This window comes from Phyllostomus hastatus, unplaced genomic scaffold, assembly GCF_019186645.2.
Source record: "Phyllostomus hastatus isolate PE091 unplaced genomic scaffold, TTU_PhHast_1.1 phas_contig_308, whole genome shotgun sequence".
Taxonomy (NCBI): Eukaryota; Metazoa; Chordata; class Mammalia; order Chiroptera; family Phyllostomidae; genus Phyllostomus; species Phyllostomus hastatus.
The window spans coordinates 2,127,614-2,152,711 of NW_025333848.1; the positions used below are offsets into that span (position 1 = coordinate 2,127,614).

Genomic DNA, 25,098 nt, shown 5'->3' on the forward strand with positions numbered 1-25,098 from the left:
TAAGTGACTATGATGTGTCAGTACAGACTCATTCTCAGTAACAAACATCCCTCTCTGCTAAGTGATGCTGATAATGGGGATCCTTTGCATGCAGGGCTACATGGGAAATGTGAGTACCTTCCTTTTATTTTTGTAGTGAAACTAAAACTGATCTCAAAATAATTCTTAAAACTTAGTTTTACAAAAACAATGTCAGCATTCTTGAAGAAACTAGAAATGTGTTCTTTAGGGGTGGTGAGAGGAACATGATACCAAAGTTAGGTGAGCTAATGTGACTGGTGCTTACAAATACATGTTCTCTTTTCTAGACAGGATTTGGAATAGAACTTGTGTGTTTCATAATTCCAAAATACACAATTCTTGTCCAACTTGGAAGTTTTTGCAAACCTGAAATGCAGAGATAATAAATCATTAATCTGAGGATACATAACTTAATATTTAAATAAGCAAATATTTACAGTAATATTTACACAATAAATTTGAATATTTCTTAAAAATTTTCTAAAAAACATTTAAGTATTTCTTCACATAGTTGTTTACCCATTGCCTTTTGTTTCTAAGATTAATTCCTGATTTGAAAGCATGAGGGAATAATATATAGGCATTCTAAAGAAACTTACAGATCAGAAGAGAGAGTTGTGCCAATTGTCCACACCCAAGAATTAGTATTATTTCTCTGGAACAGTCCAATCCATGGAACTATTTCAAATATGTTCAAAAAATTCTACGAGGAAATAAAATTTATGAGAAATTAATTAAAATTAACTTGTATTTGTAAAAACAAAAAAGGTTGGCTCCCAGTTAGAGGGGGAGGTGACAGCTAAGTAAACTGCACAGCCCACCAAAATCTGATGACATTAGTGAATAAGCAATAAATCACATCCTGCCACCCAGGAATTCTTGGTCACCCCACCTAGCTGGCTGAGCATATCCAACAACCAAAGATCACATGACCTTGTGTGAAAAAATTAAAGACCCTGAATTGACGTGGAACACCTCAAGATTCACCTGATTTGAGGCAACAGCTCCAGCAGAACCAACAATATTCTAAACAACTGGCCAAAGAAACAGGTAAGTCCATGAAACTGTCCATATCTCCTCCTACCACCCTCAGTGAACAGCATGGAAGGAAAATACATGTTATTTTTTAAAGGCTGAATTCACAACATCACTGACCAGCTCTCCAAAGGCCAGCAGCTGTGAAAGAGAAAGAGTGTTTTGCATGAGTGGGGAGCCTGTGCCAGAGCATCTGGTGGAACTCCTGAGGAGAGCTCAAAGAAAGGAATATTGTGTTCTTGAAAAGTGAAACTCACCCGCAAGGTCAGGTGCAGGATGAAGGAATTACAGAAGGTGACCTCCAACTTATTTCATGAAAGAGTCTTCTCTTAGACAACTGTAAGCTGATACTATGGATATTATATACTTTTCAAAAGTCTGGGAATGATAATTCATGACCAAAGAGGTGTGATGGCATTGATCCAAAGTTGGAAATGCAGGGATGCATGTGCAGCAAGATAACCAGCAACCAAGGGCGGCAGAATATCAGAAAGAGAACTCTTCATGTTGTTGTAAGATACGCAAGACTTTTAAGAAAACTACAAATCTACAACTACGCTACAATGGGAGAATAAAACAAAAGTGTAAACCTTTATATTTTATTTTATTTATATATTAATGATTCAATTTATTTATTTTTAGAGAGAGAGGGAGAGAGGGAGAAAGAAAGGGAAACATTAATTGGTTGCCTCTCCTATTCTGGATCCCGGACTCATTCAGCAACACAGGCACCTGCCCTGACTGGGAATTGAACCAGTGACATTTCCCTTTATAGAATGATGTCCAACCTACGGATCAACCTACCCACACCAGTCAGGGCAGCCTTTACATTTTAAATGACTGTATTATAATTCTTTTACCTCTGGTTTTATTCTGTGTTGAGAATTTGAATGCAGGTTTTGCTAATATTAAACAATGAGAATGATTTTGTACACTAATAAATTGGCCATATAAAAGTGGGACAATGATATTTTCGGAGAACTTATTTTGAAAAGCAAGTTTAAAAAAATGTTTTTTCTTTACTGTTCACATTCAATATTTTTTTGGACCTATGTATGCCTTGAAAGGTGATCACCCCAATGAATCTGGGGTCCATCTGGCACCATGCATAATTTTTAGAATATTCTTGACTATATTCTCCATGTTGTGCTTTGCATTGTTGTAACTGGTTTTACAAGTGGAAATTTACAAAAGAACTTTTTGATGAAAGCTTCAAAATGTATAAGCTATTAAGCTACTCTTAATTTTCATACATAAGTAACCATTTTTCACCATTCTTTATTTAAAATAATAGATGTATGCCACTTAACTCCCCTTTTTAAATCAATGTTATTTTTTATTACTTTATTTCTATTGGAGAGAGAGAGAGAGAGAGAGAGAGAGAGAGAGAGAGAGAACAATCAGTTGGTCCACTTAGTGTGGCATTCCTTGGGAGCTTCTTGTGTGTGTTTGATGGGGCATCAACCAGCAATCGGCCTGTATTCTGATGATGCTCTAACCAGTGGACCTACTGGAACTGGGCCTATATCAATGTAGTTTTAAAATTCCAATCAGAATAGAGAAAGAGAATTATGTAGTTTATAGTTTGTATTTTATACTGTTCTTATATACCAGCTTGAAAAAGGCAATGTTTGAAAAGGTAATGTTGTAAATGGCAATCTATGAGACTTCAAATGGAATTAAATAAAATATTAAGTAACTAAATTGTATATTTGCAACATAAATAAAGATGTTTTTAAAAATGAAAAGCCAAATACAGTTATTTTTCTAGGTTAGAGTGATTCAATTTATAATATACTTTTATATATTGGACACATCAAGAAAATGTATTAGCATGACTAGGTGAAGGAGAGATATAACAATTTCATACCTCTGAAATTTGATCAAGGAGTAAAAATAACATAAGCATTTATTATTGGAAAAAGCAGCTAGAAATTCCAGTAAAAAATAGAGTAAATTTGTAGTCTTCATGTCTGAGACTGCTCCCAAGTCTCCCTCAGTCTCCACCTCAGTTCCTGAGTAAAAAGTGTAATTCTTACTGTTTGGGGAATGCTGAAACATCACTGGTATTGCCACAGGGGAAGTCTGATTACTCTGGAGGTGGTGGTTAAACTGCCCACTCTTTTTTCAGGTCAAAGTGCTGAATTCACTAGGTTAAAAGTGAGGAAGACCACACTTTTTCTAGTCTGTGTCAGCACAGTACCAGCTATAAATATAAGAGGAAGGTACTCAATGTGAGAGCACAGTACAAGAGGTGATATTAACTCTCTACACCTACTTGGTCTGTGGGGAAAAAAAATTGCATCATGTAGAAGAAACAAAGATGATCTGGTAAAAAAAATAAGCCAAAGTTTATTCTAGAACTCATTTTAAAGGTATGAGTACTCCCTTACAAACACACACACATACACAAGTACAAGTAGCAGAGGGTGGAGCCATACTGACTGAGGTATTTGAATACATTTGTAAAAATCACTGGTTGTCAAGTAAGCTATGCGGCCCTAGGAGAATCTCAGTAATTGACTCAAAAAACAAAATAATAACAAGAATTTTACAAACTTAGTGAGCACACTTCAAAAGAGATGATTCTACAGTAAGAGTTTACTGAAGTTACAAAAAGGTAAATTTAATAAGCATGTAGGAGGATCCATGTTTATTACACTACATTATTGAAAACATAGACTTACCAAAATTTTGAAACTATAAAAAGTAACTAAAAAATATCTTCCATAGTCAGGGGGATATCAGCCACACAGGACAACTTTCACTGGGATAAGATGTTGAATTTTTTATTCAAATAGTTAGTATTAGTTATTATAAATATAAATTTACCTAATATGTATTTTAAAAACTATATTCAACTAACTCTATGGAAATACGATGGCAGTGACAGAACAATTAGGGAAATAAAAACTGTATCAATGAATCAAATAAAATTATCAATTGAAAAATCATTATCTACATTACAAAATTCAATACATTGACATAAATATTAAGATGTAGAAGAAAGAATTGATGAAATAAAGATGGAGTGACAGAAATAATTAATTCCTGAAGGTAGAGAGAAAGAGAAAGAAAAACTAGAAGATCTTTATAGAACTTTACCAGTAAAATTATTGTCTGTGAACAAAAAGAAAGACAACAGAAGACAGAAAAAAATTTTGAGACACAATGAATGATCATCTTCTTAAATTATGTTAAAATATATAGACCCATGTATGTAAAGTTGTTTATGTAGAAAAGATCATCTGCTATAAATTAAGCCGTATTAACTAGGTAATGATGCAGGAAAGTGGGAACTAGACCTCTACCACGCAGCATCACAAACACAGCATCACAAAAATATACATTCTGAAAGTATTACAAACCTAAAAGTAAAAGTCCATCAACAAAGAAAAAAGATAAACCATGAAGAGTAATGCAGTAGATTATCTTCATGAACTTTGACTAAGTTCTAAAATATGTCCAAAATAATTACCAACATCTAAAAGAAAATATTGAACTATGGTAACATTAATAAATCCTGATCATTAAAAAACACCAATATGAGAAGACAAATGTAATTAAACATCAAGAAAGCCATTTGCATCTCCAAAATTTAAAAAAAAGCTATATCAAAAATATAACTACTTCTAAAAAGGAAAATTGCAGGTAACATATAGGAGAAATTGTTAAGATACATGAGAGGGTATTTCTCATACTCTCAGAAATAAATTCATAATGAATAGTGCTCTGAAACATGTTCAGTTGATCAGTATGAGGAAAATACCTATTAATGTCATAATGATGCTTTTTTATAATGATCAGAGCTGATGGCATTAAAATTTCAGGCACTGCTAAGCTCTGGATCATGAAACTATTGGATATAATGTGTATTTATACAACAAACTAGAAATCAGGATAATTTACATACACATGTATTTCTGACCCTAAAATTTCAATCTGATGCACAAAGGCAATGCATTTTACTTACACACATGTGTCATTAAAACAACTATATTTAAAAATTATTACTATATTATTAAAAAAATAACAGACATGGTAAATCAATTTATATATTATATGTATTATTATGTATAAATTATTTTAAGTGTGTATTACTTGGAAAAAAGAAATGTACAATGATTTTTATTAAATAATTATTCTAGCAACCACATATTAAAAATGTCTCTATTCTGAGAGGAATAGATTAAAGAATGCCAGGTATGTACAATATAGCAATGAGAATTAACAAACTTCATGTACATTCAATAATATGGGTTAATTAAAAAAAATATCATGTGGGAGTTAACAGAGACATGTAAAATTCATAATGAATGATTCCCATTATGCAAAATTCAAAATTAAGCAAAGATCATTTGTGATATAAAATCTCAGAACAATGGTTGAGGGAGGAAAGAGGAGAAGTTGTGAGAGAGTGCACAGGAGTGGGCTGGCTACACCTATTTGATGACCAATTTCAGTCTGTGTAACACACACAATCATATCTATAGTCTCCATGATGCATGGTACAATGAAGTAGTAAAATTTACTTTAGGAAAAAAAGCATTTATAGAAGCCTGATTGTCTATGAAAATCAAGAACTGAAAATTATCAAATGCACATTATGGCATAAAATATAAATCAAATATTATAGAGTCAAATAATAAAATATTAACAATCTTTATAATAAATTACAGATATATACAAAAATATGAATGAATTCTATAGAAATATAAAATACTCTTTCAAATAAAATGTTGGAAACATTAAAAATCTTACCATTTCTTCTTCATTATCTATGTAGAGCAGGTTAGAGTTCTTAGAAGCACAGGCTATCAAACTCTCATTCCATGTTTTTCCTTCAGTGCTGATGTAATAGCAATTGTTGGAGTACATTAACCACTCTGGTGGACATCGACCACAATGGTATGCTGAGGAAAGATTATGTATTGTCATCCAAGAACAATATGAATTTTAGAATGAAAGTTAATTTCAGTGTTTCCATATGTAGAGACAAATTAGTGCACAGTTTATGCATATACCCTCACAGACTGGCATATATAAAGCATAATACACTCATACACACTCACACACACTCACAGAGAAGGGTCAGCCCCTCATTCCCTAATTTATATGCCCATATTAAGCAAACACAAAATGAAAATATTCACTTTCTATATGTTCTGAATGTCAGTGAAGGAAACCAAATCTTTAACAACCGAAATTATCTTTCAACCAATTGTCAACAATGAGTACGATGAAATTAAATGAATATTTCCTCACATTTTTGCATAAGAAAAACACTCTTGTATACTCATTTTATGTACATTTATTGCTCAGTATTATAACTTATGCTCCCCTGATCCCCCCCAAAAAACCTATAAATTTTGAATGTGTTAGAGACAAGGTAAGAACTTTATTGATATCAGAACATAGAAAATAATTAAGTACCTTTCTGGTTCCCTGTTGTCTGGTTCCCTGTCCGGTTCTCTGCTGTAACTATCTGGCTCCCTGTTAAAATAATATATAGCCTATATTATATACAAGAAAGAAGAATTATTCTTCACCATTATCACATTAGCTGGAAAAAAAGTAATTATTATAAAAATTAATGTTGATCTACATAAATCTTAATACCTTTGTTCCTTACTTTGAAATGTGGCTCAATTTTCTAGGATTAAAATAGCCTGGAATAAAATTGATTTTACCAAGAAAAATTATTGAATCTATGATCATTTGGGGGAAAATATTTCAAAAGCCTTGAGAAGGAAATTTTACCATCTCTTACAGTATTGGCTTAATCAATAAGAAGAATTTACTTGTATTTATCAGTAAATTTCCCTAAAGAATGACTTGAATTGTAATACAAATATATATACTCATGTATGGGATATATACATATATATTTATACATTACTTTCTAAAATGTTCTGATATTTATACCTTGGACAAATTTTGTGCAGAGTAACAATTTTGTTCTCAGTCTATACACATACTTTAAAACAAGTCTTTATTCTACAATATTATGAAGTGCTTAGAGGCACTGAGGAGCATAAAATAATGATTTTTTAACTAAACACAATTAAATTATAAAACAAAAGCTTACATATATACATAGGTATATGCATATATCAGCACAATATCTATGCACACTTACAAGGTGATGCATATAAAAAATTCAAATACGCATTATGGAGAAAGGTCATCTCTCATCCCCTATTGTTTGTGCCCCTATTAAAAAATAAATATATCCATCCTCTCATACCTAGGACATCAATGAATGCAACCACTTCTTATGTAGCATAGCAATGTTATTTGTTCATCTTTTAGAGCTGTAGGACATATAAGCCAATTGGTCTCAATGGGAAAGTGATGTTATTTCATTCATTTATTTTTTATCCTCACATGAGGATATGTTTATTGATTGTAAGGAAAGAGGAAAGGAGAGAAAGGGAGAGAGAAACAGTGATGTGACAGAGAAGCATTGGCGAGTTGCCTCCTGTACATGCCATGAACGGGGATCAAACATGCAACCTGGGTATGAGACTTGAACAGGGATCAAACCTGCAATCTTTTTGTGTATGGGATGACATTCAAATCAGTTGTGCCACTGAAGCAGACATGGATATGGTAATTTTAAATATATACTACTTCATATGCATGAGAAAAAAAATCACTCTCCTATAATCATTATTTATGAACATTTATTGCTGTATTTCATCATTTATATTCTCCCTCACAAGTATATTTTATCTGTGCCTTCCCTAAAACAGAGAAAATATAAACTGTACTATAAACAGAACTTTGAAAATCATAATGTATCTTTTTCCATCCTTGCTACTGTTCAGAAATCCTTCCTACTGTGGACAAAGTACTGCTCTCCAGTTTTATAGTACCTAGAAAACGTTGCACTGATTCTCAAAATAAAAATTAATGCTGATAGATTTAAACTCCATTATTTTGGTTTCTTAGTTTGAAATGTGGTGAGTTGTTTAGGAGCAGAAAAATCTGAAATAAAGTGATTTCACCAAAACAGTTAATAAAAAGGTAAAGATTTAGGGGAAGAATATTTCAAAATACTGTAGAATCACACTTCACCATTTCTTATAATATTGGTTTAAACAATCTCAAGAATTAATTTGTATTTCTCAATAAGGTCTTTAGATTTCTAATCCATATATTTAAGTAATAAAATCAAAATATACAAATGGATGTTAAAAACTCTTTACCATCATTCTCTTATTTATGCACATGAAAAATTCAGAATGACATTCCACATTTACCTAAATGTTTACTTTAAAGTGAAAGCTCTATTCCATAATATATTAAAATGTTTACAGGAACTAGGATACATTAAAGTGAGAAGTTCTCTTAAAATATTTCAAAAGCTTACTTACAGAGAGCCATTCTTACTAAAATGTACAAGATAAGGCAGATGACTCCCAGGATCCCAGCAATGAGCTTCTCTGGTGGGGATAGTGAATCTGCAGCAAGAGAGAAATGGAGACATTGGTTGGACAGATTTCAGAGAAAACCCAAATGAACAGGGAATCACAGAAATAAACTTGAACCACCCCCAAACCAAGTCTTCCACTGCAATCTGCCCCTCAGAATATAGCATTGCATTTTCAGGAAATATAATCCTCCCTGAGCTGCTGGTCCAAGATGACACCTTACAACAATGTCTGAATAAATCACTGCTCAGATTTCATATTAAGGCATTGTTTTGCAACTTTAAGTTCTGATCTTCACAACTGAAAAAATGTCAGCTAATTCCGTAGTCTTTCCCCTATGTCTTCACACTAACTGCACATCCCAGAACAGTTCTACTGTGTGTCTGTTAAATGTGTCACCTGTGCAGTGGTTCTTGTCATTCCCTTGAAGATCTTGAGAAGCATTTTGAAATTCTATTTCCACAGAGGACACATGTTGTTTGGTTTGGAAAACAGAACTTTTCATGTTCTTGCCTTTCCTTTGCTGTCTCCTGGAGTCCTTAGCCAGACTCAGTTCTGAGTGGTTTTCCCATTGGAGATCCATCTCTGCAGCTGAGTAACATCAGGGATGGTTCCTCTGATGACAGTACTTCAGTGTTAATACATGATGTAAACATCGACAAGATCCCTAGGAGGGTCAGTGTGGGTGGAGTGTGAGAAAAGAAACAGTACTCATTTTGCTTTTGACCAACGTGAAGTCTTGTTCTAATTGACTTCGAGATTTAAATGTTTCCCATATAATAATTGTATAATTCTATGATATTCTACATTTGACATGATATTTTTGGTTGAAGCAATGAAAAGTAATAATTTAGCAAAGAATAAAATAGTTAAGAATAATATCATTATAAAGTCAGATTACACTGACATTTTGACTCTGTTAGAATAACTGTGAAAATTAAAATGCTGTATAAAAAATGTACCAATTTTAATAACATTTTCTAAATCCACTAATTTTTAAAGATTGAATGTTCTAACATTGGAGAAATAATAGTGTTAGCATATATAGTAATTAACTTCAATAAATTAATGTAATTTAGTCACAATCATTAGGCCAAAGGACAGAAGAGGCACAATCAAATATTTTATTTTGAATAATTGTAGACTTCTGAAAGATCATTTAAATTTTAATGAAATTTTGTATATGTTGAAAATGTTACATGACACATTAAACTTAACCAAAGGTCAATAAATAATAAATGCATTAGAACATCAGAGGATTATTTAACATAGTTTATACCAGTAACTTGCAATTTATTTAATGGTTAAGGTATGAAAACACAAAAAGTGATAACTAAGTGTGTTGTAGATCATTTATGGAGGAACACTGTTAGTGCAAAAATCCCTTGGATGTCAAATTCTGTGAAGGTAGCTTTAGTGCACAGGCAAATGTAATAAATCAGAAAATGTAATTTGATAATTTAGTCATTGGGTGCTGCAGTCAGTGAGATTTGGAATACATTCTGGTTTTGAAATTCACAATGTTTGGCCTTTAGTAATTAGTGTCTAGCCACCCAGTTTGCTAAGTAAAGTGGAAATGAAAATATGTGAGATTCAATGCATGTAAAACACTTAATACTCAATCTACATTTATAAGCTTTCCAGAAAATTATTATAACACAGTTGCCATGTTAGTATTTTTAGTTATATCAGACAGTGTAACAATTCCTGCCACAGGAGCATCTTATCAATGTGGCATCTCTTGTTGCAATGTGTTGTTCAATTTCTAAAAATCATCTGATTGTATATAATTAAGTTTAACCATTTTACAGAGACTGCTAAATCTTGATTTTTACTGCAAGTCAAAAAGCTTTTATTTAACTAAAATGAATTTTTGAAGAATCATGTTTGACCACCATGCTTTGATGAATTCATTTTAAAAATCTATTTTTATGGTCTGGATTAACTATGAAGTCATATGCATATATAATTATATCTATTAATTACAAAATGCAAAGTTAACTGCTCCTTGTCAGGATGCTTACAGCTTTTCATTTAAGTTATCCTGATTTTAAAACCAAAATATGTATGTGGTATGCTTGCTAGTAATTTTGCACAGGCAAAAATTTGAATTTTTTTCAAATTTTACTCTTTACCTTAAAGTATACGAAAATGAAGACCAATGTTTTCTTTCATTTTATTCTGCATTCATTGTACTTCATCTGTAACACATCTAGAATTTGTAATTTCCCATTAAATGAATTGGGTCAGTACAGAGAAAGGAGATTAGAAACACATACCTCTGGAAGCCAGAAAGTCGTGCACACTTCACAGGAGAACTGCTGACTCCAGTCTACAAGCAGTGTCTGTCGTCCTCACAGACTGCCCCTTGAACACTGAGAGTGAGGTAAAAGTATAAAAAAAGTAGATTTCTCATCACTGTGTCACTTAAAGTTTCAACAGGAAGTTCTTACATTTGGGCAATTTTGAAATTGGTTTACCTGATCACACACCTCCAGAATATAGGACACTGTGAGCTTGCAGAGTGTCATTTAGTTTGTGCATTCGTAAGAGCCCCTGAGAAATCACAAGTATTACCAAAGATTTCTGGAACAAAAAAATTATCCACCCTACTCTTAGCTTACCTCCACCTTAAAATTTACAAACACTGAAAATTTAGGCCTTGTTAAGAGAATCTTAGATGTTTCAATCCTACCCTTGGACACTGTTGCTAAATATTGCCTAAATGTTGCCTTACTCAAATGTATTTATATGCTCACTGTCTCTTAGTTATAATGGAAAAAGATAAAATCATAAATCTATTAGCAATGGGTACAAAATGATATTTGTCACTAATGTTCAGAGGAATAACTGCATTTTCAACTAAGGATAACTGTCAGAAATATTAATGCCCAAACTTACCTTTTCAATATCTCTGCCCTCATTTTTTTAAATGGCTGCATTGGTTTTATAAATTTTATATAAGAATTTATATTTTCCCTGATGATAATAAGTGTCTCTGAAGGAGAGAACATTAAATAACACTGTGGTATACTAAAATGTAAAAGATTGAAATATTAAATTGTTACTCACTTTATTATTTATTAATCCATCCTCCAATCATAAATAGCTATCATTATTTTAATAGAAATATTTGTTGTAAATGACAAAAATCAAAATATAACTATGTAGGATGAAAACAAATGCAATATTAAAAAATTTAACCTAATCAAAATAGAAAATGACAAAGAAAGTAGTTTTGGAAACACAAGTTCTATTGAGACAAAGAAAGACTAATGTTGCATGGTATCATTTACATGTGAAATTTGAAAATAACAAATTCAGAAAACAGTGTCAAAGGCTGGTAGTAAGAATTGAAGAAGTTGGAAAAAGTTTCAAACTTTCACTTGGAAGATAAAGAAGCCTAAGGATCTAATGTATCACATGGTAGCTACAGTCGATAACACTGTATTGTGTAATTGAAGTTCACTCAGACATGGATCTGAAATGTTTTTACCAAAGGATAAAGGGTAACAAATAAACTGCAGATTGTAGAACTTTCAATTGATGTGCAACCCTACTGCATATGAGAAATTCTAAAAGATAATTCTACAAATTAGTAGTTATAAAATTGTCATGAGGATGTAAAGGTTAGGAAATATGGTCAATAATATTAAAATAATCACATAAAGGGCATGGCGGGGGGGTAGACTTATTTAGGGATCACAAGTTATATAAGGGTCTGACCACTATGCTGTACACCTGAAACTACCCTACAATGATATTGGGTGTCAACTGTAATTGAGAAATAAAAATTAAAGTAAAATTGCATTTGCAAAATTAAAAAGACATTCTGTAGTATGGTTTGATCTCATTGTATAGGTGCAATTTTTGAAATCCCATGAACAATATCATTACTTATTACCTGTTATATTCTGAAAATAATTGAGGTCAGAATATCATGGGATGAAATGTATGGACTTTAAACCATGCAATTCATTAACACAATAGAACAGAAAAGCTTTCCCGTATGGTTGGTTATCTTTTCACTTTAATGCTATTTTCTTTAGCTGCAGAAGCTTTTTATTTTGATGAGATCCCATTTGTGTATTCTTTCCCTTATGTCCCTTGCTCCAGGGGACATATCTGTGAAAATATTGCTGCGTGGACTATGAGATTTTCCTGCCTGTTTTCTCCTGTAGGACTTGAATGGTATCATGACTTATATTTAAATCTTTTATCCATCTCGAATTTATTTTTGTGTATGGTTTAAGGTGGTGCTCAAGTTTCATTTTTTTGCATGTAGCTGTCCGGGTCTCCCAGCACCATTTATTGAAGAGGCTATTTTTACTCCATTTTATGCTGCTGTCTCCTTTGTCAAATATTAATTCACTGTTGAGACTTGGGTTTCTGGGCTCTCTATTCTGTTGCATTGGGCCCTTGTCTGTTTTTATACCAGTACCAGGCTATTTTGATTACAGTGTCTTTGTAATACATTTTGATATCAAGTGTTGTGATTCTTCCTACTTTGCTTTTTTCTCAAAATTGCTGCAGTTATTCAGGGTTTATGGTTCTATATAAATTTTTGAAGTGTTTGTTCTATATCTGTGAAATATGCCATTGGTATTTTAATAGGTGTTATATTGAAACTATAAATTGCTTTGGGTAGTATGAACATTTTGATGATGTTAATTCTTCCAGTCCATGGACATGAACATGATATATGTTTCCATTTGTTTGTGTCTTCCTTAAATTCTGTCTCTAGTGTTGTGTAGTTTTCTGAGTACAAGTCTTGTAAACGTATTTGCCAATGATACCTCAGGCAAGGGTTTGATCTCCAAATTATGTAAAGAACTCACATGACTCCACTCTGAAAAGACAAGCAACCCAAATAAAAATGGGCAAAGGATTTGAACAGACACTTCTCCAAGGAGGACATACAAAGAGTCCGGAGACATATGAAAAGATGCTCAGTATCGATAGCCATCAAGGAGATGCAAATTAAAACCACAATGAGATACTACTTTACACTTATGATGGCCAGTCAGAATGGCCATCATAAACAGATCAACAAACAACAAATGTTGGAGAGGTTGTGGTGAAAAGGGAACCCTAGTGCACTATTGGTGGGACTGTAGACTGGTACAACCACTATGGAAAACAGTATGGAACTTCCTCAGAATACTAAAAATGGATCTGCCTTTTGACCCAGTAATTCCACTGCTAGGATTATATCCTAAGAACCCTGAAACACCAATCCAAAAGAACCTATGCTCCCCAATGTTCATAGCAGCACAATTTATAATAACCAAGTGCTGGAAGCAACCGAAGTGCCGATCAGTGAATTAGTGGATCAAAAAGCTATGGTACATTTATACAATGGAATTCTATGCAGCAGAAAGAAAGAATGAGCTCCTACCCTTTGTGACAGCATGGATGGAACTGGAGAGCATTATGCTAAGCAAAATAAACTAGGCAATGAAAGACAAATACCATATAATCTCACCATTAACAGGAACTAATAAACAGAATGAACAAGCAAGCAAAATATAACTAAAGGCACTGAAGTTGAGAACAGGCTGACAGTGATCAGAGGGGAGAGGGGAGGGGATTACAGGGCGAAAGGGTGAAGGGTTTGCAGGAACTATTACAAAGGACACATGGACAATAACAAGGCATACGGAAACAGGGGAGGGAGGTGAGGAGGGCTTCGGTGGTTGGGAGGGGTGGGGAATAGGCAGAAAACTGTACTTGAACAACAATAAAAAATGTTAAAAAAAGAAAAATAATAATAATCAAAAGGTGCAAAACTGACTTTTTGCATTTTAATCATGATAAGATTAACAGATAATTACTTTGATAAGCAGTAAAATTTATCTAAATTCCATCTTGATTTGTTTCATTAAAAATAAAGAAAGTTACTAGAGCAGAAAAAAAATAGTACTCTAAGCTCCAAATTTGTATGCATTGCACTTTCTGAGATAATGGCAGCAGATCCTACAACCTCTTCTCCTGTCAGCTCATTTGATCATTTGTCAGGAAAGGGCACTGGGAGAAAGGACTCCTCTTTCTGGTTTCATGCTGTTTTCTTTCCTTTGGCTCCAGTGCTGTGGCTGACATCTGCATGCATGCAGGAAGTTCTGGTGGTATTCACCCTCCAGCAAGTTTCTGTGACTAGTCACAGCCATAGTTTCCTCTTCTCCAGGCTCAGCCTGCTGACATTTTGTCAGAGAGGTCATCCTACTCGCCAGTCACACTGTGAGATCCATCCTCACCCACATCAGCCTGCAGACTGGGAGCTGCTCTGTCCTAGAGCCATCCAGTGAACATGTCTGCCATAGAGTTTTCTGTAGTGACACTGTCTGCCAGAAAGTCTGAAACCCAGTACTGAAGAGGAAGCCCTGGGTCTCATATGATTCTTCCTTTTGGTAATCTTTGACTAACCCTATGGTACATTTTGTAATTTTCTTCTACCCTTCTCTGCAGGCTTGCTGTGACCAAAAGAGCTAGATTGGTCAGATCCCGAGTGAAGGAGACGGGGTTGAGAAATAAAAGACAGAGTCAAAGCAGGGTCAGGTGGAGTCCCTTCTCTGGGATGCAGAGGAGGGAACTGTTTATTGGTGAAGTCAGGCTGCATATATTGAGTAAGCTTTGAAGCAGAGCATGAGAAAGACAAACCACAAGGCTAGGCACATTGTATTTTTTAAGAAAATTTGCTGCTCCTTCTTGGTACAGTGATACAGCAAGCAGCCGAGTCTTTCTTTCCTTACAACAATCTATCAGGCAGTCTTCTGTGGCCTGGGGCAGCTGTGCTGAACCCAAGGCCTTCTTCCCACTCCCTCAGCAAGCATCACCCTATTTGGCTCTCAAACAGGCTGTCCCCCCAAAATAATTAACCATTCTTTAAATCATCTCTGGTTTCTCTTTCCTGAATCAACCACCTTACACACCTTGTTATCCTGATATGTACAGTCCTCATTTTCATCATTCAAAGGCTGGGGAAAATTATATTCGAGATGTGTCTACAATTATTCATGTTATTTTAGACTTAGAAGTAACAGTGCTTGATATCATAATTCATAATTTATACTTGATATATTTTAATAAATAACAAAAGATTAAAATATATTTAATAGATATCTGGGTATATATTTTTAAAGATTAACATAAATGTATATTTTAAAACAATTCTCCAATACCAAGGATAAAGTGTTAGAAAAACTATGGACTTTAAGTGACTATGATGTGTCAGCACAGACTCATTCTCAGTGACAAATGTCCCACTATGCTGAGTGATGCTGATAATGGGGATGCTCTGCATGCAGGGCACATGGGGAATATGGGAAATCACAGTACCTTCCTCTTATTTTTGTGGTGAAAGTAAAACTGGTCTCAAAATAATGTCTTAAAAATCAGTTTTACAAAAACAATTGCAGCATTCTGAAGAAACTAGAAATTTCTTCTTTAGGGATGATGAGAGTAACATTATACCAAGCTTAGGTAAGCTAATATGACTGGTGCTTACAAATATACCTACTGTTTACTAAACAGGTTCCAGAACAGAATTTGTGTGTCTTAAAATTCCCAGATACACAATTCTTGTCCAACTCTGAAGTTTTTGAAAACCTGAAATGCAGAGATAAGAAATTATTAATCTGGTGATATATGTTAACATTTTAATAAATAAATAAACTATTCAGAGTAATAGTTACATAGTAAATCTTAATATTTCTTAAACTTTTCTAAAAAAAACACTTAAATATTTTTTTCACATAATGTGTACCCATTGCTTTTTATTTCTAAGATTAATTCCTGATTTGAAAGCATGAAGGAATAAATATGTGAGTTCTAAAGAAACTTACAGTTCAGAAGAGAGAGTTGTGCCAATTGCCCACACCCAAGAATTATTATTATTTCTCTGGAACAGTCCAATCCATGGAACTATTTCAAATATGTTCAAAAAATTCTATGAGAAAACAAATTGTACAAGAAATTAAGTAAAAGCTGGTATATTAATTTGTATTTGTAAAAACAAATAAAGTTGGCTCACATTTAGAGGGAGAGGTTGTTGGGAACCACCCTGCCTGGTTTCAGAAACTGTAACACCCTCCATGGCTAAGGCTGAGTGAGCAACCTTTGGACCATAAGCCACTAAGGAGACAAAAGGAGCACTGCTTCTGCTCCTTTTACTTCATCCATAACTGGCCCCCAGTGCTTGATCAGTTAGTCAATGAAGGGTAAAATTCCTCAAGGGGGGAATGACCTAAGACAGGCACCATCATGTGGAGGCCCCAGGGAAAGACCTGGGGGGCTATAGCAAAAGGGGTTGATGGACCCTCCCCCCTCGGATTTGACATAGCCTGAGTCCTCATTATGTCTGCAAGAAGTCTCCTAATCTCTTGGCTGCCATACTTCCCCTGCCTGACTTAAGCCTGAAACAATGCCTTAAGCCTGAAATAATGCTGGTGGTGGCCACCGTCCTGTGCTGGAAAGGGCAAGTTCCCTAGGTCAATCAGACCTAAGAGAGAATGTGTAAAATCCTGTGAAACCTGCTTTGTTTAGAATTTTCTCAATTAAATAATAAAGGCCCAAGTGAGAAGTGAGTTTGTTCCTCAATTTATGGCTTTTTAGCTATCTGACCCTGACTCAAAATAGGCCCTCAGAGTTCTTTGTGTGTTTAATTCTCACTGCCTCATAATGATTAATGAGCTTTACCTGTATTCTTGTGCAAAACGAACCCAATAAAAGCCTGTCAAGACAAGGGTCAGGGCTCTCTCCCCTTGAGAGAGTAGCTGTGCTGTCCCTTTTCCTTCACAGGACTCCATAGTCCATGTGAATTTGTCTCGTGTCTGATCCATAATGTCGTGGACACTGCAGGCTGGTGTCTGTGTCAGGAGATGACAACTAAGTAAACTGCACAGCCCACCAACATCTGATGACATTAGTGAATAAGCAATCAACCACGTTCTGAGGTCCAGAACTTGTTGGTCACCCCACCCAGGTGGCCTAGCATATCCAACATCCAAAGATCATACGATCTTGTGTAGAAAAATAAAGGACTCTGAATCAATGTAGAACACCTCAAGAATCACCTGATTTGAGGCAACAGCTGCACAGGAAGCAACCATATTAAAAACAACTGGTCCAAAGAACAGAGAAGTCCATGGAACAGTCTGTTTCTCTACCGACCACCCTCAGTGAACAGCATGAAAGAAAAATACCGGTTATTTCTTAAAGGCTGAATTCACAACATCACGGACCAACTCTCCAAAGGCCAGCAGCTGAGAAAGAGAAAAGGATTTTTGTTTAAGTGGGGACCTGGTGCCAGAGCATCTGGTGGAATTCCTGAGGAGACCTCAAAAGAAAGGAATCTTGTGTTCTGGAAAAGCAAACTCACTCTCAAGGTCAGGTGCAGAATGAGGGAATTATAGAGGATGACCTCTACCTTATTTATCAGAGAGACTTCTTTTAGGCAACTTAAAGCTAATATTATGGATATTAATAAACTTTGTAAAGGTCTGGGAATGATCATTCATGAGCAATGAGGTGTGATTACACAGAAGCAAAAGTTGGAAATGCAGGGGTGCATGTGCAACAAGCCAACCAGCACACATCAAGGGCAGCAGAATATGAGAAAGAACCCTGCATGTTTGTGAGATGCACAAGACATCAAAAAAAACTACAAATTTACAACTGCACTAGCATGGTAGATAAAACAAAAGTCTTAACCTGTATATTTTATGTTATTTATTTTTTAACAATTCTATTTATTTAATTTTAGAGAGGGAAGAAGAGAGGGAGAAAGAAAGGGAAGCATCAAATGGTTGAAGAATTCATTTGTATTTCTCTATAAAGTGTCCTAAAGCATGCCTTGAATTATGAGACAAGAATATATGTGGATATATAGGATATATATACTACTTCTTGACATTTTTATTTATTATTTATATATTTATTGTTGTTCAAGTGAAATTATCTCCATTTTAACCCCACCTCAGCCCCCCTCCCCACCTCCCACATTCAAATTTACCCCCTTTGGCTTTGTCCATGTGTCCTTTAAACATGTTCCTTGATAAACCTTCCCCTATTCTCCCCCATTATCCCTCTCCCCTCTCCCCTCTAGTTACTGTCAGTTTGTTTTTTAACTCAATGTTACTGGTTATATTTTGTTTGCTTGTTTGTTTTGTTGATTAGGTTTCACTTATGGGTAAGATCATATGGTATTTGTCCTTTACATCCTGGGTTATTTCACTCAGCATAATGCTCTTCAGTTCCATCCATACTGTTGCAAAGGGTAGGAGGTCCTTTTTACTTTCTGCTACATAGTATTTTATTATGTAAATGTACCACAGGTTTTTTTTGTTAATCCACTCATTTACTTGTGGGCATTTAGATTGCTTCCAGCACTTGGCTATTGTAAGTTGTGCTGCTATGAACATTTAAGAAAATACATTTGCCAATGATACCTTGAACAAGGGTTTGATTTCCAAAGTATATAAAGAACTCACATGACTCCACTCCAGGACAACACACAACCCAGTTAAAAAGTGGACAAAGACTTAAATAAACTACTTTTAAAAATAATGCTGATGTTTATACCTTGGACAAATTCAGAGTAACAATTTTGTGCTTACTCTAAAGGCATACTTTAAAATGGGAGTTCTATTCTATAATATGAAGTGTTTGGAGGTACTGATGAACATAAAAGTGAAGAGTTTGATATAATCTTACAACAATTTACTTACAGAGAATAACAGCTCTTGTTACCACAGTGGTCATCAAGACAAGGCAGATGACCCCTAGGATCCTAGCAATGAGCTTCTCTGGAGGTGATGGGGACACTGCAGAAAGGGAAATGGAAGCACTGAGAAAGGAGGGATGGAGACAATTGTTTGGATGGTTTATACACAGAAAATTATGCCCATAAACTTGGACCCCAAACCCATATCTACCACTGTAATCTTCCTCTCAGAGTATACCATTGCATTTTTAATAAATATAATGCTCTATGAGTTAATGGTCAAAAACTACAACTTACAACAATGTCTGAATAAAGTGAGTTCTCAGCTTTCATATTAATATACCACATTCCAACTTAAAGTCCTGATCTTGAAGATGAAAAATATATGAGAGGATATTATCCTTTTCTCTTTCCCATAGGTCTGCACCCAGCTGCACATCCTAGAACAGTTACACTGTGTCTACCTCTGCAGTGGTCATTCTTGTCACTCCCTCGAAAATCCTGAGAAGCATTTTGAAGATTTAATTCTGCATAGGTTAGTTCCTGCTCAGTTCCTGGAATGGGGCCTTTAGTGCCCTCAGGTTTCATGTGCTGTCTCTTTGCATCCTCAGCCAGATTCAGTTCTGCATAGGTTACTGTTTGGTCACTCATCTCTGCAGCTGAGTGGTGGCTGAGACTGTGCTGTACAACATGTGTGCTTATGAATAAGTGACACACACACTGAAGAGATCCCTCACAGTGACACTGGGTGGGTAGAGGGTATCAGGCTCATTTTCAGTTGAAGAATCTAATGTTCTTGTTCTAAATTTCTAACACCTTTAAACAAGTGCCTCATGGTAGATATAATTTTTAAGATATTCTACATTTGACAATATATTATTAGTTTGAACAATTAAATGTTGTATGTTACTGATGAATAAAATAATTTCATAAATAATAACATCTTTATTTAAAGTCAGATTTCACAGAAATATTTAATACTAGCAGAATGCTAGTATGAAAAATAAAATGCTATATTAGAAAAAAGAAATGCACAATATTTATGATAAATTTGAAATTGAATAATGATTAAAGACTGAGTGCCCTCAAGATGGGGCACTATTCGTGTTGGCATATCTAGTAATTTTCTGAACAAAATTTTTATTTAGTGACATACATGTATTTATTCATTAAAGTGGATGAGTTGTTATCAAGTGATCTTCAATTTTGAATGATAAATTATTACAAATAAAAATGTTCCTCATGTAAAAAATTCTTTGTCATGCTAAGCTTATTAAGACCTAAACAGTATTGACAACAACACCACAACAGTGAAATTTTCAAAACACTTATGTCATGCAATAAATTGGCAATTAAGGGCAGAGATATAAAAGCATAAAATATGAAATAGATGTGTAGATCATTTATATTAGAACACTGTTGTTTCAAACTTCCAGACAGTTCCCATGCATGTTAAACTCAGGGCACCTTCAGTTGTGTGAGCCATAGTAATGAATCAAATGTTGTAATTTAATAATTCAGTCAATGGGCTCTGTGGCCAGTGAGTTCTAGAATAAATTCTGGTTGGAAATGTGAAATGTATGACTTTATACAGCTATTTAGTGTCTAGCAACTTAGTTTACCAATATAAAGTGGGAATAAAAACATGTAGACATAATACATGTAAAATATTTAATATTTCACCCTTTTTAAGCTCCCAATAATATTATAGTTATCTTAATTATAATTTGAACACAATTTTTATGTTATTTCTGATTCACACCAGTTCATTGCTGTAGCTTAATTCATATGGGAAAGTGTCTATCAGTGTGGTACACACTCTCTAGCATTGGTGGCTCAATTCCTAAAAAGTCTTTTGATTGTTTATTATTAAGCTTCAATGAGAATTTTATGAAAGTACTTCATCCTGATTTTTACTGAAAGCCAACTACATTTATTTAATCTAATTAAGTATGTAAAATGCTATGTTTCACTTCCATAACATATAATTTATTGAAAAATCTCTTTTTAAAGTCTGGGCTAAATATAAAATAATATATTATTATATCTATATTGTTTATAACATTGAAAAATTGCTGTCCCTAGACACAGTTTTTATAGCATTTTTACTTTAAATTGTTTTGATCAGCACACTCAATTATTCTTGTGTATATACACTTGAGAATTGCTTACAGGCAAGACTTTGAACAGTCCAACACATCCTGCAACATATTTCATATTTGATTATTGATTTTTCACTCTAAATTATTTAAATAAAATACCAATGTTCTCTTTGATTTACTTGTATATTAATCATTCCTCACTTGTATCACATCTTGCATTGTAATCTCCCCCTACATGAGATGGACTAAGACAGAGTCAGGAAAAGAGAGACACACACATACTTTCTGAAGTCCAGGGAGTCCTGCATCTTGTAGTGGGAGACCAGCTACCTCTTGTAAACAAACAATCTCTGGGGTCTTCACAGACTGACCTGTGAAGGCTCAGAGTGAGGCATGAGTGGAACAAGCAGATTTCTCATTAATGTGTCACTTAAAGTTTAAACAGGAAATTCTTACACTTGGGCTATTTTGAAGACTGTATATCTCATCACACACCTCTAGAATCTAGGAGACTTTGGGCTGGTAGTGTGCCATTCATGTTGTCCATTGGCAAATGTATCTGGAAATTGTTTTCTTAATCTGAAAGGTTTTAGGGGATGAAGACTGGACCACTTAGGCTGTGAACTTACTTCCATCTTCATCACAGACTTCCAAATCCTAGGCCTTGATAAGGATATCTTGTATTTGTAAATTTTATTCCTAAACAAGGTTATTTAATTTTGGAATTACATATTTCTCTTCCTTATATTCTCATTATGGCATTTCTATTGCAATGGAAACAATTTTAAAATCATAATTTCATAAAAATAGGTATTTAATGATACATGTCATCAAGAGTCTGAAAAATTATTACATTTTCACCTTTACAGTAACTGTCACAATCACTAATCCCATACTTTTCTTTTTTATTTCTCTGCCTTAATTCTTAGAATTCCTTCATTTTATTGAAATTAATTGTTATTTAGATTTCCCTTGGTAAAGATAATATCTCTGTGAAAGATAAAACATTAAACAATATTGAACTAGATCACCATGGCAGAGATTAAATTGTTATGTAACTGCTAATTACATTTTTGCTGATTCATTTTCAAATCACTACTTATTGTCTGTAATTTAATTGTAATATTTGTTTTAAATGACAAAAGCTTAAATCTAACTATGTATGGTAAAAACAAAGGTAATTTAATGTTTTTCCTTATTAAAAAAATGGGAAGGACAAAAAAACTAGACTTCTAAAAGACAATTTAAATGACACAAGTATCAAAGGAAACAAAAATTTACTGCATAATGTTTGATTTGCATATGTTGCAAAATGATTATCATGGTAGGTTCAGCTAACATCCACCTTCTCATAGAGTGAGGATTAAAAGAAATAAAGAATACACAGGGTATTCACAGTGTTTGTGTTACCCAACTACTAACCACATGGCAGCTGTCTGTGTCATTAGGCCAGTGATTTTCAACTTTTCACATCTGATGGCACAATTAACCTATTACTAAAATTTCATGGCACACCAAAAAACTATTTTTTGCTGATATGAAAAAATAGACATAATTTTGATTGACTTATGAAAAAAATAATAATACTATTACCTACTCTTTTTCTTCAATGTGACTTTTTTAAAATATCAGGTGCCCATACTTGTGTATTATGAGGTCTGTCTGAAAGATGTCCAGCCATTGTTAATGTAACAAGAATAGTTTGTGTGACATTAATATAACATGGCAGCCAAGGATAGTGGACAGGAATACACATATGTGAAAAATGACAACTACACTGTACTAGTAGGGGGCATAGATGCCATTGATTGAGCATGTGTGCTGGGTGGCCATTGAATTCAAAATGACTGAGGAAGTAGAGCAATGAATCTGCAACAACTTTTGTGAGAAGCTTAAATATTCCTCCACGGAAACTACTCAGATGATTCAGGCTTTCAAGGTGAAATTTCATGATGAAATAAGTGCAGTGCAAACAATAAAGTGTGGCAGAAATGCTTCAAAGGTGGTCAAGATTCTGTTAAATGTCACCCATGTTCTGGAAAGTCTACAACAGGCAAAATATCTGAGAATGTTGAGCGTGTAATGACCACAATCAACAAAGATTGGTGACTGACAGTGTAAGAAATAACAGCTAACGTGGAGATTCCAAAAAATACTGTCTTAGATTTTGATTCAGGATCTTGGCACTGGAAAATCCCTTCAGGGGTCTCTGCTATCAGAGCAGAAGGAATATTGTGCTGCAGTTAGTAATGACTTGATTCAAACTGCTACTAATGAAACAGATTTTCTCAAGATGGTCAAAATGGGAGATGAACTGTGGGTCTATGGCTGTGATCCAGAAATGAAAGCCCAGTTGTTACAATGGAAGTCACTTGATTCTCCATACCTGAAGAAGGCACAGCAAATTTGCAGCAAGATCAAGACCAGATTAACTGTGTTTTTTGATTAGGAAGATGTTGTCCAATATGGGTACACCCCTAGAGGGCAAACAATAATAAGGACTACTGCCTCAATATCCTTTGTCATTTGAGGGATGCAATAGGACAAAAACGGCAGCAGCTCTGACCTTCTGGTGATTTCAGCTTCATCACAACAATGTGCCTGCTCATGCATCACATCTCATGCAGAGTTTTTTTGTGAAACAAACCATTCAGGTGACTCAGCACCCTTACAGCCCAGATTAGACACCCTGCAACTTCAGAATTTTCCAAGAACTAAAATCACCTTTGAAAGGGAAGAGATTTCAGACCATTGATTAGATTCAGGAAAACAGAACAGTACATTTGATGAAAAATCAACGAAAGAATTTTGCAGAGTATTTTGAACCGTGGAAGAGATGCTAAGAGAACTGTGTGAGGTCCTAAGACAACTGCTTTGAAGGAAACTGAGACATCATTGTATTTTGAACAACATTTCTTGTATCTTCTATCTTCTTTAATAAGTGTCTCTATTTTTCATATTGCATGCTTGGGTACTTTCTGGATTTTTGTACAAAGAATTAACCAATCAGACACAGGCTTATTTATGCGATGTGATCAATACCATTTAAATCTATTAATGACCTGTATATTTATGGTTGAAGGAAGTACATTCACACAGGATGGGTATTGTTGTGTTGGTTGTTGTCATTTTTTAATTTGTCAGTCTAAGGGAAAAGAGGTCAGTGTTACTGACTAAATAGTCAGGTATTGCATGTTTAAAGAGTCTTGCAGCACTTCTGTTCAAAATCACTGAGAAAGGCTGTTGTGGTATCACAGTGCTTATTTTCAACCCTCCTTTATTTTACAAACCTCCTGGAATTAAATCATTACATAGAATGCAGCATTAAAGCTACTCATATGATCACCTGAGGATTACCACCTTTGCAGCATCATGTTCATGAAATGAAAAGAAAGACACAGCAACTTCCAATTATAGTGTCCTACCAAAAGTATTTAGCAAAAACCCCTTTAACTCTCTATCTCCAACCACTGACATGGTCTGCTTCTGATACCCTACCATTGACATTGTCATGAATCGATGGTCTAACACCATCAAAAACTAATAACCCTCTATCTGATGTATTGACAGAAGGTCACCACCAACCTAGTGTTATGTCCCAATCCCTATGTCATTCAACTCAAATCATATCATCACGTAGCCATTTTATCATATCACATCATCATGTGGAAAAGGAGGGCAAATATGGCACAGTAAGGTATTTTGAGAGAGAGAGAAAGAGACCACAATAACAAAACTTGTGTTACTTTATATTGTTGTAATTGTTCTGTGTTATTATTGATTA

General features: G+C 34.3%; 1 protein-coding gene across 2 annotated transcripts; it reads right to left on the minus strand.

Annotated features, from left to right (window-relative positions):
* Positions 1 to 116: 116 nt before the first annotated feature.
* LOC123819394 (NKG2-A/NKG2-B type II integral membrane protein-like) lies at positions 117 to 19,863 on the minus strand. Of its 2 annotated transcripts, XM_045839733.1 has the most exons (7): positions 10,772 to 10,860; positions 8,892 to 9,159; positions 8,436 to 8,522; positions 6,490 to 6,549; positions 5,818 to 5,969; positions 621 to 724; positions 117 to 387 (listed from the first exon to the last, which is right to left on the minus strand). In XM_045839733.1, exons 2-7 carry the CDS (start codon positions 9,073 to 9,075, stop codon positions 267 to 269), a joined length of 708 nt encoding a protein of 235 aa, XP_045695689.1. In that variant the 5' UTR covers positions 9,076 to 9,159; positions 10,772 to 10,860; the 3' UTR covers positions 117 to 266. The 2 variants fall into 2 exon arrangements, with proteins under 2 accessions (XP_045695689.1, XP_045695690.1); XM_045839734.1 differs by lacking the exons at positions 8,892 to 9,159; positions 10,772 to 10,860 and adding an exon at positions 19,677 to 19,863.
* Positions 19,864 to 25,098: the final 5,235 nt, after the last annotated feature.

Coding starts and splice junctions, on each gene's coding strand:
- LOC123819394 (XM_045839734.1), bottom strand. CDS start 19,863: ATGAGTGACCAAACAGTAACCTATGCAGAACTGAATCTGGCTGAGGAT. Junction 5,970..6,489: donor GACAACAGGGAACCAGAAAG/GTACTTAATTAT, acceptor ATCTTTCCTCAG/CATACCATTGTGGTCGATGT. Junction 725..5,817: donor TAGATAATGAAGAAGAAATG/GTAAGATTTTTA, acceptor ATTTCCTCGTAG/AATTTTTTGAACATATTTGA.